We start from the raw sequence: 12,937 nt of genomic DNA, 5'->3' as shown, positions 1-12,937 counted from the left end.
TCGTTTTACCTTGATCGTTGAACACGACTGTTGCGAGGGATACAATATTCCGAAATGAGTTTTATATTCTTTGGAAATATCAAGAAGGCAGACTGTGAAATGGGCCGCCTAATGTTACTTGGTCACTTCTGGCTCGCTCACCAGATATTATACGTGACTAACATAGCTAATACTTTTACAATTGTAAAAACTCTACTGGAGATGTGCCTTTGTTTGTATTTATTTCAAATATTTGTAGCTTTTATACAAATATATATACTTATAATGTTAGTATGTTATTGTTAATAAAGAATGTGCCTCCAGAATGAGTTACTAGATTTATCTAATCTGACAATATAATTCAGTTTTGTATCTCCTCACTAGTTCAATAATGCCCTGATTCAGTATAACATTCATGAATAGTGTACATTTTAAAGTTAACGAACAAAAATTGTCACATAGAAAATTCTAGACTTTATCCAATGGGCAAAAAATGTAAATAATGTTTTACATATGACAAACTTAGTAAAACCGACCAAGATTATTGTAACAATAATTTATTTGACTACAATATCTAAACATAAGCATTAGTCATAAGCACATTGTATAGGTTATGTAATCATTCGTAAACTGACCATCCAACCTAAAATCAACACTGTCTACTATATCCGTTTATTATGCGAGATTGAGTTATGTACGAGTATATGTCTGCAACGAGACAGTAACGTGTGGCAGATTTGTGGATGCTGCGGCATTGTACGTATTGTATGAAACATCATTATGTCAGGTACGATTCATGTCTTGTTTATCATTTCAGATAAGCTAACAGTAAGCGAAAACGAATTATTAGGTTATCTATATCTATGCTTCTATACTAATATTATCAAGGGGAATGATTTGATTGTTTGTAATGGATAAAATCTAAAAAAAAAATTAACCGATTTTATTAATTCTTTCACCTTTGGAAAGCTAATATTGAACAAGAATAACTGAAAAGAATTTTTAATGAAGTATTTACTCGGAATTTTTTTTTTTCGGAAGTTGCGGTGTTTTCATGTCTCACACTTAATTTAAGGGAAACGTTTTTGGATTGTTTTGTAACTTTTTACTTTTATCAATCAAAGGATCAATCGATGCGAAACGAGAGGCTAGATCTGTAACAATCAATTTTGAACTTGGCCGTCAAAATTATCCAATTTTTTAATCTTTGGCGCGTGGACAAATTTTGATCGTTTTCTTTTTGACTTTTAACAATTTTTAAATTATTCATATTTCTCATCTATGAAAGTCTTATAAAGTAATAAATAAACGTTATAAAATAAAGAAACCATTAAGTTGGTCTATTTATTTTCTTGCATTTCTCATTTTCTTTATTACGAATTATATTTTTTTGTCTGAATACTTGTAAAAATATAATACTCATGTCAATAGTTCATTATTTAATTAATAGGTATCATTTTTATTGTTATATTTTTATAGTTAATTCTCGAGAGACAAGAGTCCGTGCCGAGCCGCAGTTGACGTATTTGAGTTGAAAAATAAAAATATAAAAGTATACAAATTTACGCACTACCAAATAATATAATATAATAACCAAAGCAAATATTTTTTTATTATTAAAATAAAAAATACAAAGCTATTAATACGTTTGCGGGTGCATATGTGTGTGTTTGAGTAATGAGTATATCATCTGTAATATAATTTTGATATACTAAGTATACAAGCCGAGAGTGCCTAACTAATGGATAAAACATATCAAGTCATGTCAAGTCAAGTCACGGCTTTCAATTCCATAATTTGTGTTTATAATTTAATCTCGTGCTAAACCGTAAATGGAAACATCGCGTTGAAACTTACCTTAAGACCTTTTTCCTTTCTTCGTACGTAAAAAACGTAACGTAATGTTTTATTTTGATTTGATTGTTGCCTGTCTCGCTTGGATGATAATATCACCTATTATTAAAATACCACTTAGTTTTTAACTGGATGTGTGTCAGATTGTAATTGTGTGTATTTTGTTGATGATCTAATAAATAAATCAAATAAAATAAAATACATGTCTCGGTTATACTACATTTGTATCCAACAAACTGTAGACGAGTAACGGTGACGTCATAAACCACACCTTCCCCCTGTGTAGCACACAGTGGGACAATTACAGGCTGTCACTTTACTTTTTTATATCAATCCAGTATTTATCTTTTCAGCGACGTCTCACGCAAAAATACAGTATAGCAGTAGGCATCCCTACCCTCGTGATCAGAGGTCGTGCGGTCAGAGATGCATTGCTCAGTGATCCTTCTGGAGAACGATTTCCGTGGCCTGCACCACCTCTAGATGAGGTCCTCAGAGGAGTAGAGCTGGATGGAGAAAATAAGAAACTCTACGAGCAGTTGCCCCTTGATGCTGTTAGGGTCTTCTACTTCGCTGCACACTGGGTAAGATACGTACGAATTAATTAATCGTATTTGCTTAGTAAAGTGGTTTTTCATGTACGAAACGAGTAACGATATTACAAGAGCATAAATGACCGAAATAATGTGCTAAGTGCTATAGCTATACAAAAGCTAGCGCGACCCTGTAATATACCTATATAAAGCTGCTACCACGCATGTGCCATTTGGCGGCTGTCAATTTTGTTCGCAGTTTAAGTATATTACCTCACATCAGTCTAGACAAAGCTTTAGGAAAAATTCCGCAACATGCTTGCTATCGCTTCACATACATATTATGTTCACAATATGTAATAATATGAAAAATAATTATATTCTAAGAAAAATCCTTATTGTATTTCGCATAGCTTTATTTAAGTAGCGACATCGGCATGTCGAATTACATTACAATTTTTTATTTTAAATAATATAACTTATGATAATAATTATGTCTTCAATTCGTAGGTACATAATATTATGTCAAAAGCTTAACAACTCAAATACATAAGTATATTTCTTCCACCAGTGCCCCCCGTGCCGGTCGTTTGCCCCGAGTCTTTGCGCAGCTCTATCAGCAGTGCGCAAGCGACGATCAAAATATGCCAACACGCAGCTCATACTGGTTTCCAGTGACAGGTTTGTTAATTGAACACAATATGATTTATGAAATAATGCAATAAATATTTGTCTATATGTGAGGTGATACTTTCTTTCAGGACTGGTAATTATACTTGTGGCATTATGAATATGTTTTCAAGTTAGTTATTAGTTTTTAGGTTTTCATTTTCCACTTCAATGTAACCATTATTCTACTAATAAACATATAGTGGTTTTTTTAAATTATTATTATGGACAAATGGCGATGTAAGGCATGGTTAAATATATCTTAAAGCGCTAATGTCTATGGGCGGTGGTGACCACTTACCATCACGTTATCAATTTCCAGTTACTAATTTCCACTTAATAATTTCGAATATAAATGCGAACATGTAAACTTTCTTAAAATATTTTAATTCGTTTCGTCAGCTGTTACTTAAACAATAAGCAATGAAAATTAAATTTGCCGAAACTTTACTCATCGAAAATTCAATTCGGCGGATAAAAGACGAAATAAATCGTTCATTTCTTTCGTTCACTTCGCTCCGCATTGTGATTTTATGCGAGTTGAATATGAATGAGTATTTTGAATAGTGTAATATTTTTTTATAGAATCAGGACAAAAAATATTTTATCATTTTATGACAAAAGGTTTTGTTTTCAACAGAAAACATTCCGGTTAAAATTATTCAATTTATTAGTTAAATAATGCCAAATTTAATTGTTATCACCGCTTCGTGGAAAAACGTATTTTGTTTAAATTCAACACAGCTCTGAGAATCTTTTAGAATTCACGTCGAATCTCACTTGTGAAATTTTGACAACCGACTTACGATTGATACGGCATTTTAATACGTGTATTTTTATAATAAAGGTATGCGGACGAGCAAATGGTAATATATAAATATTAAGCATTCTTTACATCGTCATTGTGCTACCAACCTTGGGAACTAAGATGCTATGTCCCTTGTGCCTGTAGTTACACTGGCTCACTCACCCTTCGAACCGGAACACAACAATACTCGGTACTGCTGTTTAGCTGTTTCTACAGCTATCTGATGAGTGGATGATACCTACCCAGACGGGCTAGCATAAAGCCCTACCACCAAGGGTTTATATTTATTCAAAGAATTCTTAGAATTATTATATCACATTCTGACATTTCACGCTCGTGTTCTGCAGTGAGTTTCGAGTTTCTTCTCACAGAATACTTTTTATCTCAGTGAAATCTCAGGGCCCGGTGAGATAGTAACTTATCGTAATTGTATAATAAGCTCTATAAAATAAACGGGTAAGTGTGTATGATAAAATTAAATATAAATAAATCCTAATTTGCAGTAGCACACAGTATTATTTCTGTTTTTTTTTTTTCATTATTTTATAAATATATTTGTTTAGGATAACTCTGTAATTCCTCTTTTACATTAAAACGACTGAACGGTTTATAACTGTTGGAGGGCTTAACCAAAATGTTAATCAAATTCCCTGTTTCAATGAATTTAGATTGTATATATGAGCGTGTATTTATATCTAGAATTAGGTATATAGAAAAATATTTCATCATACGTGCTAAACATCAAGCTCCTTAACGATTTTAATAATATTCCATATGATATAAATTGGTTTTAACATATATCAGAGGTGAAACTCATCCAATACCAAATCTCATTCCGATAATACATGTTTCCATTGTACTTGAACACTGATTACTTTTTATTCTTACTTATTAGTAACTAACTGAACTAATTACGTAGGGTTTAAAAATAAAAAAAAAACTTAATAATTATTATCTTTGCGCTTTAGCAGTTAATTCCTATAAAATGTATACGGTAATTTTATTATGAAGATATATTTAACCAACACTCAGCGAAGCGGATGAGCTAACTAGTATTATATAGAGATGTATTTTTTAATATTGCACCCAAATACCAAGATGTGATTATGTATGAATTAATTCATATTTAAACAAATGAAAAAAAATAGCTTCAATGAATAAAAGTTTATTGCACAACAAAATATAGATGATCGTTGATTTTAACGCAGCACCAGTGAATTTTCATTTGTGCTGAATTTGTCATTATAATTCTTCTGGTTGTACTAAAACGTAAGTAAAGGAAAACATCGTGGTGGAATAAGTTCCTAACCTTCTCTTCAAATGGAGAGGAAGTCTTAGCCTAACTATTGGACATTTACTGATTGTTATGTTTTTACATTAAATAGTATAATTTAATTATATTCAGTTAACTTACATCTTTTCCGCCTATAAATTGTTGAAAAAGAGTAGGTAACTACTGAGTTACTTGTCGGTTGTTTACGGTACAATCGTACATTCTGAATCCGTGCACATTAATTTAATACTATAACCTCAATGTACACTGCGATTCAAAAGTGTTTTATGGGTGTACTTGAAATATTTTTTTGATTTAAAATATCATTAGTGTATTGGTTTGTTTATTAAATAGGTACTAGTGGGTCTCTCGCGAAACTTCGCGTTTATTAAAGAGATTTTGTAGGAATTTCGACAGCTCTGATTGAACCTATGATTATTTTCAATCATAGGTTTAATTTTATTGTAAACTACAAGTCACTCTTCTATATTTGGCGCCAAAATTATGAAATCTTATCTAAATGATTTTTTTAATGTCATTAGTTCAGTTAGAATTGGAATTTGTCGAAAACATTTTTTTTTCTTATACAGTCGTAGTATTTCTCTCTAACTGGCCAATAACTTTTCTCCGCTCTCCAAAATTATTTCTTTGTTAAATCGTAACAATTTAATCAATCAAGAATCCTCTTTAATTTTCTGCCCATCTACGGCTGGAGCTCTTCAAAATAACCGATTTTTTATGTGCAGCTATAGTGCTAAATCACTGGGACAAAAATCAGCTCTCGCAATGAATATATAGGATAATAAACTTTTTATTTACTTAAAAAAATATATATTTAAAAGAAAAAAAAACCCATTCACTAACAATAAAATATACTTTTCTATTCTCTTGATGAACACATTGTTATATTAGCATTGTGCTATCACCATTGTTTCTAAGTTCTCGGAATTATTCACGTGAAAATATATAAAAGAGGTTTTCTATTGAAATACATTTTCACTATTATTCATATTATAATGATTTATTTCCTGGCCACTTTCGAACCATTCAAATAAATCATCAATTAATTTGTCTTATTATACACATTAAAATGAAGGTTTATTCCTTTGTGTCGTATTAATCCATATCCATCCATAATTCATCGTAATCTACTCTCCGATTGTGTGGAAATTTTGTACAGTCATTGTTTAATACTACTAACACTAACAACAGAAATAGAGTCGTACAAGAGAAGTTGAATAAACAACTGTTTACAAAAAAATGCGTTACATACGCATTCGTCCCTAATTAAATAAATGTTTTGTATTTCAACGAAATTCTGCCACATGTGTATTCCGCCAACCCGCATTGGAGCAGCGTGGTGGAATATGCTCCAAACCTTCTCCTCAAAGGGAGAGGAGGCCTTTATCCCAGCAGTGGGACATTTACGGGCTGCTAATGCTAAAAAAAAAATGGTTGGCGGATGAGCATATGGTAGGCCCCCTGATGGTAAGTATTCACCACCGCCCATAAACAAAGGCGCTGTAAGAAATATTAACCATTACTTACAACACATATGCACCCCCAACCTTGGGAACTTAGATATTATGTCCCTTGTGCCTGTGATTACACAGGCTCACTCACCCTTCTAACCGGAACACAACAATACAGTACAGTACTATTATTTGGCGGTAGAATATCTGATGAGTGGGTGGTACCTACCCAGACGGGCTTACCCAAAGCCCTACCACCAAGTAAATGTATGCATTTTTTGTCACATCTACTACTAAGTATTATTTGCATAAATAACTAGTAAAACTCGGAACACCTTGTACTTGCCTTTGAGCATATACTAATTGTCGTGGCGATCATTTTTGTAGTGCTACTGCAGAAACAGCGAGTCGACTATCCACAGCAAAGAGAATCAATTTATTTATATACAATACAAGCAAAATTTTAGTAAAAATTATTGACACATTTGGCTTTGGCTTTCATTACACTGTATATAATTTTATAATAAAGCTAAAATATGTGATAAAAAATTATAAAACCTCCATATCAATAAATAATTTCGAGATTATTTAATAAACAGTGTGTGTGTGTGCTTTTGTATGATTGTGCGAAGTATTATTGAGTATTACGCATCAGTTATTTAACATTTATTTTGATGTTTGAATATTTAGCTATTTATATAGGCTTCAGTATATTCATACTTTATGCCTGTCGCTAGGGAATTCAACTTCGTGACAAAATGCCATCTTGAGAGCAGAGACACAGAGCGAAAACGCCAGTTCATCATAATTCTTGCAAAAAAATCAGTCTGAAGTAGATTTTTGCATATTCGACTGACCGGCGGCTTGCCTGTTGATTGCTTGCTGTGGTGGTCTTTTTTCTCACTCTATCTTTATGTTATTGAGGTACTTAAATGTTCAATGGATTTAATAGATGCGCTTGATAAAAATATCCCTGTCTCTCATGACACCGATTGTTACGGAGTGGTGTTATTATACTCCGACGAAATCACACAACAGACTCTATTTAACAAAATATTTGTCAGAAATGAAATATCTTACACCGTTTTCATACCAAATCCATTTCTGTACCGTACGTTCCCTTCGAAAATAATTACAGGCTACCCTCGCAAAACACAATACTAGGGTTGAGAGGTAATCTGAAACGCTTGGGGATAAAGTGGTACGGATTGTACACACCTAGATACTCGTAGCAAAGTAGCTTCTATTTCTTTGGAATAAGTATTATAATGGGTTATCGGTGGTGGTTGTCATGCTTTCAAAGACTAGCGTCAAGTGTTGATACGAACCGACCGCGTGAAGTGCCGCCATGAAAGGAGAGACACTCTGAAAAATTTCGCTTTCCTGCTTTCTATTTAAAATACTTCTTATTTTAAATAGAAAAATAAGTACATAAAAACAGTTTTACGGTCTGAAAGATAACGGAGGAGATATACAATTTCAGTTTTAGAATATATATCTTTTTTAAGCCGAGTTTACAACAAAGATTATGAATTGTTTCTTAATTTTGAGTGGACTGCGTAAATATTACTTAACATTTCAACAAAGTCGCTGAATTTAACTTTCACGAGCTATATAGTTATTGTCCTTCAAATTATATATAGGTAACATAATAACACAACAATCTATTCACGACGAACGTAAAAATAAAAAGAAACAGGTATAATTCCCGATATAATTATTCTGCATAAATATATAATAACAGTCTTTTTATACTGGAGAATGAGAGAAATGTCAAGAGGCTGAAAATTTTATCCTAATGACAAGAATCTATGAATCCGTAATTGGAGGCAGCTTGTGTATAAATGTCATATGATATAAGAGAATTATATTCGATTTTCAAAAGTTAAGGACATCGTTATAGCAGGATTTTACGAGTACATATTAGGTTTATATATGTATATTATATTTAAATAATAGAGCGTTTTAATAATGGTTAAGATTCTTATTTCCCCTTTCAATTAAGCATGCTAATGTAAGCTGTATACAGCTTGTATTAGTATGAATGTATTGGGTTGTATTCAAAGACGACAACAGCCCCAGGGGTCAGGAGTGTCCTTGCGACTTTCGATATACCTTTATAGACGACGAAGGCTGACTGTTCAAAGTGTAAGATTACAATAAAGTAAACGAGTTTTTTTGTTCAACATATCTTCATATTGTACATAAGTTTTGTTTATTAAAGATATGTTCACTCACGAATGAGCGCCCCTCCACGTTCAATTAATGCATTATTGCATATGAGTACGCTCGTACTTACAAGATGTCTTAGTGTGCGTGAGGTGACATAAGAAAACAGATAGCAATAAAATAAAAAAAAATATTATATAATTAATATTAATATTATAATTGAACGTGGAGAGCTCGTTCTGTGAGTGAACTATACTATAATCCAATTGATATCCAATATTATGATAGTTAACAGTGTCAGAACGTATATAGATTAAATACTATGTTTGTATGTGATGTGTTTGTTGCAAAATCTTGGTTTATATTTTTGTTTTAATACATTAATCGTGATTTAAGATCTTGTAGAGATACCATGATATGTCTTCGGAAAAGACATTTTTAGTCAAAAAGCGATGATGGAACGCATGAGAAAAAAAAACCACATGAGAAAAGAGACGAAAGCGTGCGAGAAGAGCAAGCAAAACAAAAAAAAAAAAGAAATTTAATTTATTTAATAATTTTATCAATATTATCTAGAAAAATCAAAAATAAATTTAGATATATATTTATATCATATAAGTTAACATTAAAAAAATGGTATTTTACTTTCTTAATTAAATTAAATGAGAACTTACTTCTATTAGGCTTAAAAAATCGAAAGGGTTTAATTGTATTTCCGTTTGAGTGATAGCGAAAAGTGCGCGGCGCGATGGCGGAAAATATCGCCGTAGCAGCAACACTCCATAGTTTACCCCACGTCCTTAAGCTTGTAATTTAGTTACACTCCCCACGAATTAAAGTCATTTCTAGATATTCTTTGTTTGTAACATTACATGTAACTATACATTTTTAAGAACATGAGTTTCGTTTAATGTGTTATTATAGAGTCAATATGTTTTATTTTATAATATACTGATGCAAATATCAAATACATTTTAATAAAACACTTTCTCACTCCAAAATTATATTTAATTTTACTATTACCTTACTATTAAATTAAAAAAAAATGCGAAGCAGATGAAATTGAACCTAGAACTAAGGCGCCCGAGGTGCTTTTACGTTTCTGTAACTCAGAATTATATTTAAAAAATCAGATCTACTTGTAAATGTTTTTAGTAAAACACATTTGTTTAACTAATCTTCCCTTAAACAAAGTTTATAGATAAAACCGTTTAATATTCATTTTAAAAGCTTAAATTATTTAAACAGTTAAAATTTTGCAAACGATTTAAATGAGGGGAGATAAATTTGAAAAATTCATTGTAATGCCGAGGACGTCGTTAAGAAATATTGTAACAGCTTGCTTTTCATTCGGAATTGAGCAGACGGTCGGAAAAATCGATATACCACAGCTATACGAGTTTACATAAAGTTTAGAAGTTTGTTTGTCCTTCTGCCTGTGACCAATATTTTCGTTAACGATGGAAATGGTTTCGAAGTGTATTTTTTTCATTTCCGACTCTTTATAGTCGGTATCTCCATCGTACGTACTCCTATAACCAATGTTGTGTATCTGGCGTGACAAAACAAATTCGGTAATTTCTTCCTATTCTTGTTATTTTTGGGGCAAGTATATTTTCAAAAATATTTCAAAATCTGACCTCCACATTAAAAACTAGTATAAAATGAATATAATACGAATGATACTAATAAACAGCTACATCCACAGAGACTAATTCCAAAATTATTGCAAGAGAAAATACCTTATTAAAATGCAAAACAAACCATTCATAGACTAAGCATTCGCCGCTAAATAGCAGATAAGGGAAGCCAACCAGAACAGTTTTTCCTGTACCGAAAACAAACAATACGTCTATGTCCATTGTTTCAGCTTCAAGCTCAGTGGAGCGTAAAACATCTAAAGTCTTACCTGAAACAGTCAACAGCATTTCACTCGAGTTCATATTCTACATTGTTTAAACTAATTGCCACTTACATGGTGAAGACACAAACACATGACTGCAATTTTTTCATGCTTATGTCTAGATTTTATATTTTATTACTCTTTTAATATTTTTATTATTATAAAGGCATCTGATATAGTATATACTCACATATTAGGTACTGTGGGCGTGTTGGCGTACATAGACAATTGATATGTTTATTAATTAATTGCGGTTTTCGTGTTCAAGTATGATATTTGTCTATAGAAATAAATATCTTTTTCTCAAATGGAACGTGATGATTACAATAGATTAGAAAATGAATTTTCTATAACCTTCAGTAGTGGAGGAGATTATAGAACGTAACGTTCTATTGCATGTTGATTGAACATTAAATCGAAACCTCCGAAGCATAAAGTCCGTATGCTTACATTTACTTTTGTTTCTTTCAATTTCATTTACATTTGTAATTTTCCAGTGAAATATAGTATAGCCGTACTACATATGACGTTATGCGTCGTAGTTACCGATACATCTTATTTTTTTTTAATTTCCACTTATGAGGTAAATACAAACAATATACACAAATGAGTGCGGTTTCTTCAAACTTTTTTTTTATTCTCAGTATTTTTTCTTACTTTAAATATTTGTCTCTGTAAAATATATAGCAAGGTATTTATTTAAAATAAAAAAATCTATTATGATATTTCTTACACTTGAATCGACGATATGTGATTGAGATTAACAAGTATCGGACATGTTCAATCGACTTTGCCATTAAAGTTTCAAGTAAAATCCAGGAACACAACACAAACCAAACCATTAGTAAATGTATATCAAACCAAAACTAAACCAGACACAAACCATAAAGACAATTCAACATATTTCCAATCCAAAGTATATTAAAAAGTTCTGAAATAAAAGGTTCATATCATCCAACTGTATAATGCATTGGAATATTTATACTTGGTTGAGTTGATATGGGTTATTTGCTTTGGATAGTGGTATGCACCCCTGCGAGTACCTGTCGCGACTGTCTACTGACGTCACGCGACTGCTGTATCGAGCACGGCTATATAGTAGCTATCTATTTTGTTGACTATATTTAATTGAACAGCGACACTCTATAGAACCTTTTGATTTCGAAGTTCAATATGTTTGAATCAGACTCACATTAACATTTTAATTGGAAAGTTTGTGTTTGTGTGTGTAATTTGCTATTCGGTCAAGTTCGAATGACTGAAGTGAATTACGATCGTAATAATAATTATATAATCACTTAGAAGTGGATTATATCACGGAATATGACGTTGGATACCTATTTTAAATTACTCTTCAAAATGCTTATGAAATTTTATTGACCTCGCTCGAAGGATATAAGCGAGAAAAATACAGTTGTTTCTTTTTTCTACTACAGAATTATGTATAGAATATATTATATAAATCTGTTCGACATCATATTGCTACATGTGTAGGGACTTTCTTTCTTGTTCATCATCAAGATTGTTTCGTTCGCTATGATATATGTATGTATAGTGATTTTTTATGTATTATAATTTTTTCCGCAGACGTACAATCCGTACCGTTCTCATATCATATTATTTATAATTATTACGTATGTGGTATGTGCCCGCACTTAATTGTCAGCAGCACAATCTGAATTTTTGTATTACAATTGCATTTTTCTGTAAGAATAGTTAAAAGAATTTCGTAAAAAACCAAAGCCATGTCACGTTTTGCCAATATACTCTAAAAAGCGTGGTATTCTAGGCGTTGCTTTTGATACGTTAAGTAATCACCTATTTCGACATAGGCTCACTTTTTTCGCACAAAGTTGGGCTGTAGCCGAAAAAAAAGAAATGCACAAAGCATAGGAGCAGAGAAAGGATCTCGTCTGCGGCGCCGCTCTGCCGTTTGGCAGTGAACTGTGAACGCGAAGCTTTGTAAACTTTCTCTCGGAATTAGAAGCGAGTTTGATATTGGAGCTACATATTATGTCTGTTTAACGTGAAATTTTACACGGAATGTAGTCTGATTTATCGCGGATATCACGTTTGCTACGAATGTACCTACTAAATCTAACATAACATTTTAATTGTTAATTAAATATTTTCCTTGTTATTTTTACGTAAAACGCGAAATTACGGTCAAGATATAATTCGCAATTATGTTTTTAATGGTAATAAGTTGTAGGGCGTCACGAGAAATCCTTTGTACCGTTGTTGCATTGATAATATAAATAATTAAGTTAAAGTTAT

General features: G+C 31.9%; 1 protein-coding gene across 1 annotated transcript in view; it reads left to right on the top strand.

Moving 5' to 3' along the window:
• Nucleotides 1-12,937, top strand: part of LOC125072024 (nucleoredoxin-like) — a 46,037-nt gene that overhangs the window by 25,432 nt on the left and 7,668 nt on the right. The window contains exons 2-3 of the mRNA XM_047682495.1: nt 2,187-2,417; nt 2,938-3,047. Coding sequence (XP_047538451.1) covers nt 2,187-2,417; nt 2,938-3,047 — 341 coding nt within the window. The remainder of the gene's footprint in view (nt 1-2,186; nt 2,418-2,937; nt 3,048-12,937) is intronic.

The sequence above is a fragment of the Vanessa atalanta genome, chromosome 20, assembly GCF_905147765.1.
Source record: "Vanessa atalanta chromosome 20, ilVanAtal1.2, whole genome shotgun sequence".
Taxonomy (NCBI): Eukaryota; Metazoa; Arthropoda; class Insecta; order Lepidoptera; family Nymphalidae; genus Vanessa; species Vanessa atalanta.
The sequence above is the reverse complement of the archived record's forward strand: the minus strand, read 5'-3'. Positions and strand labels throughout refer to the sequence as shown.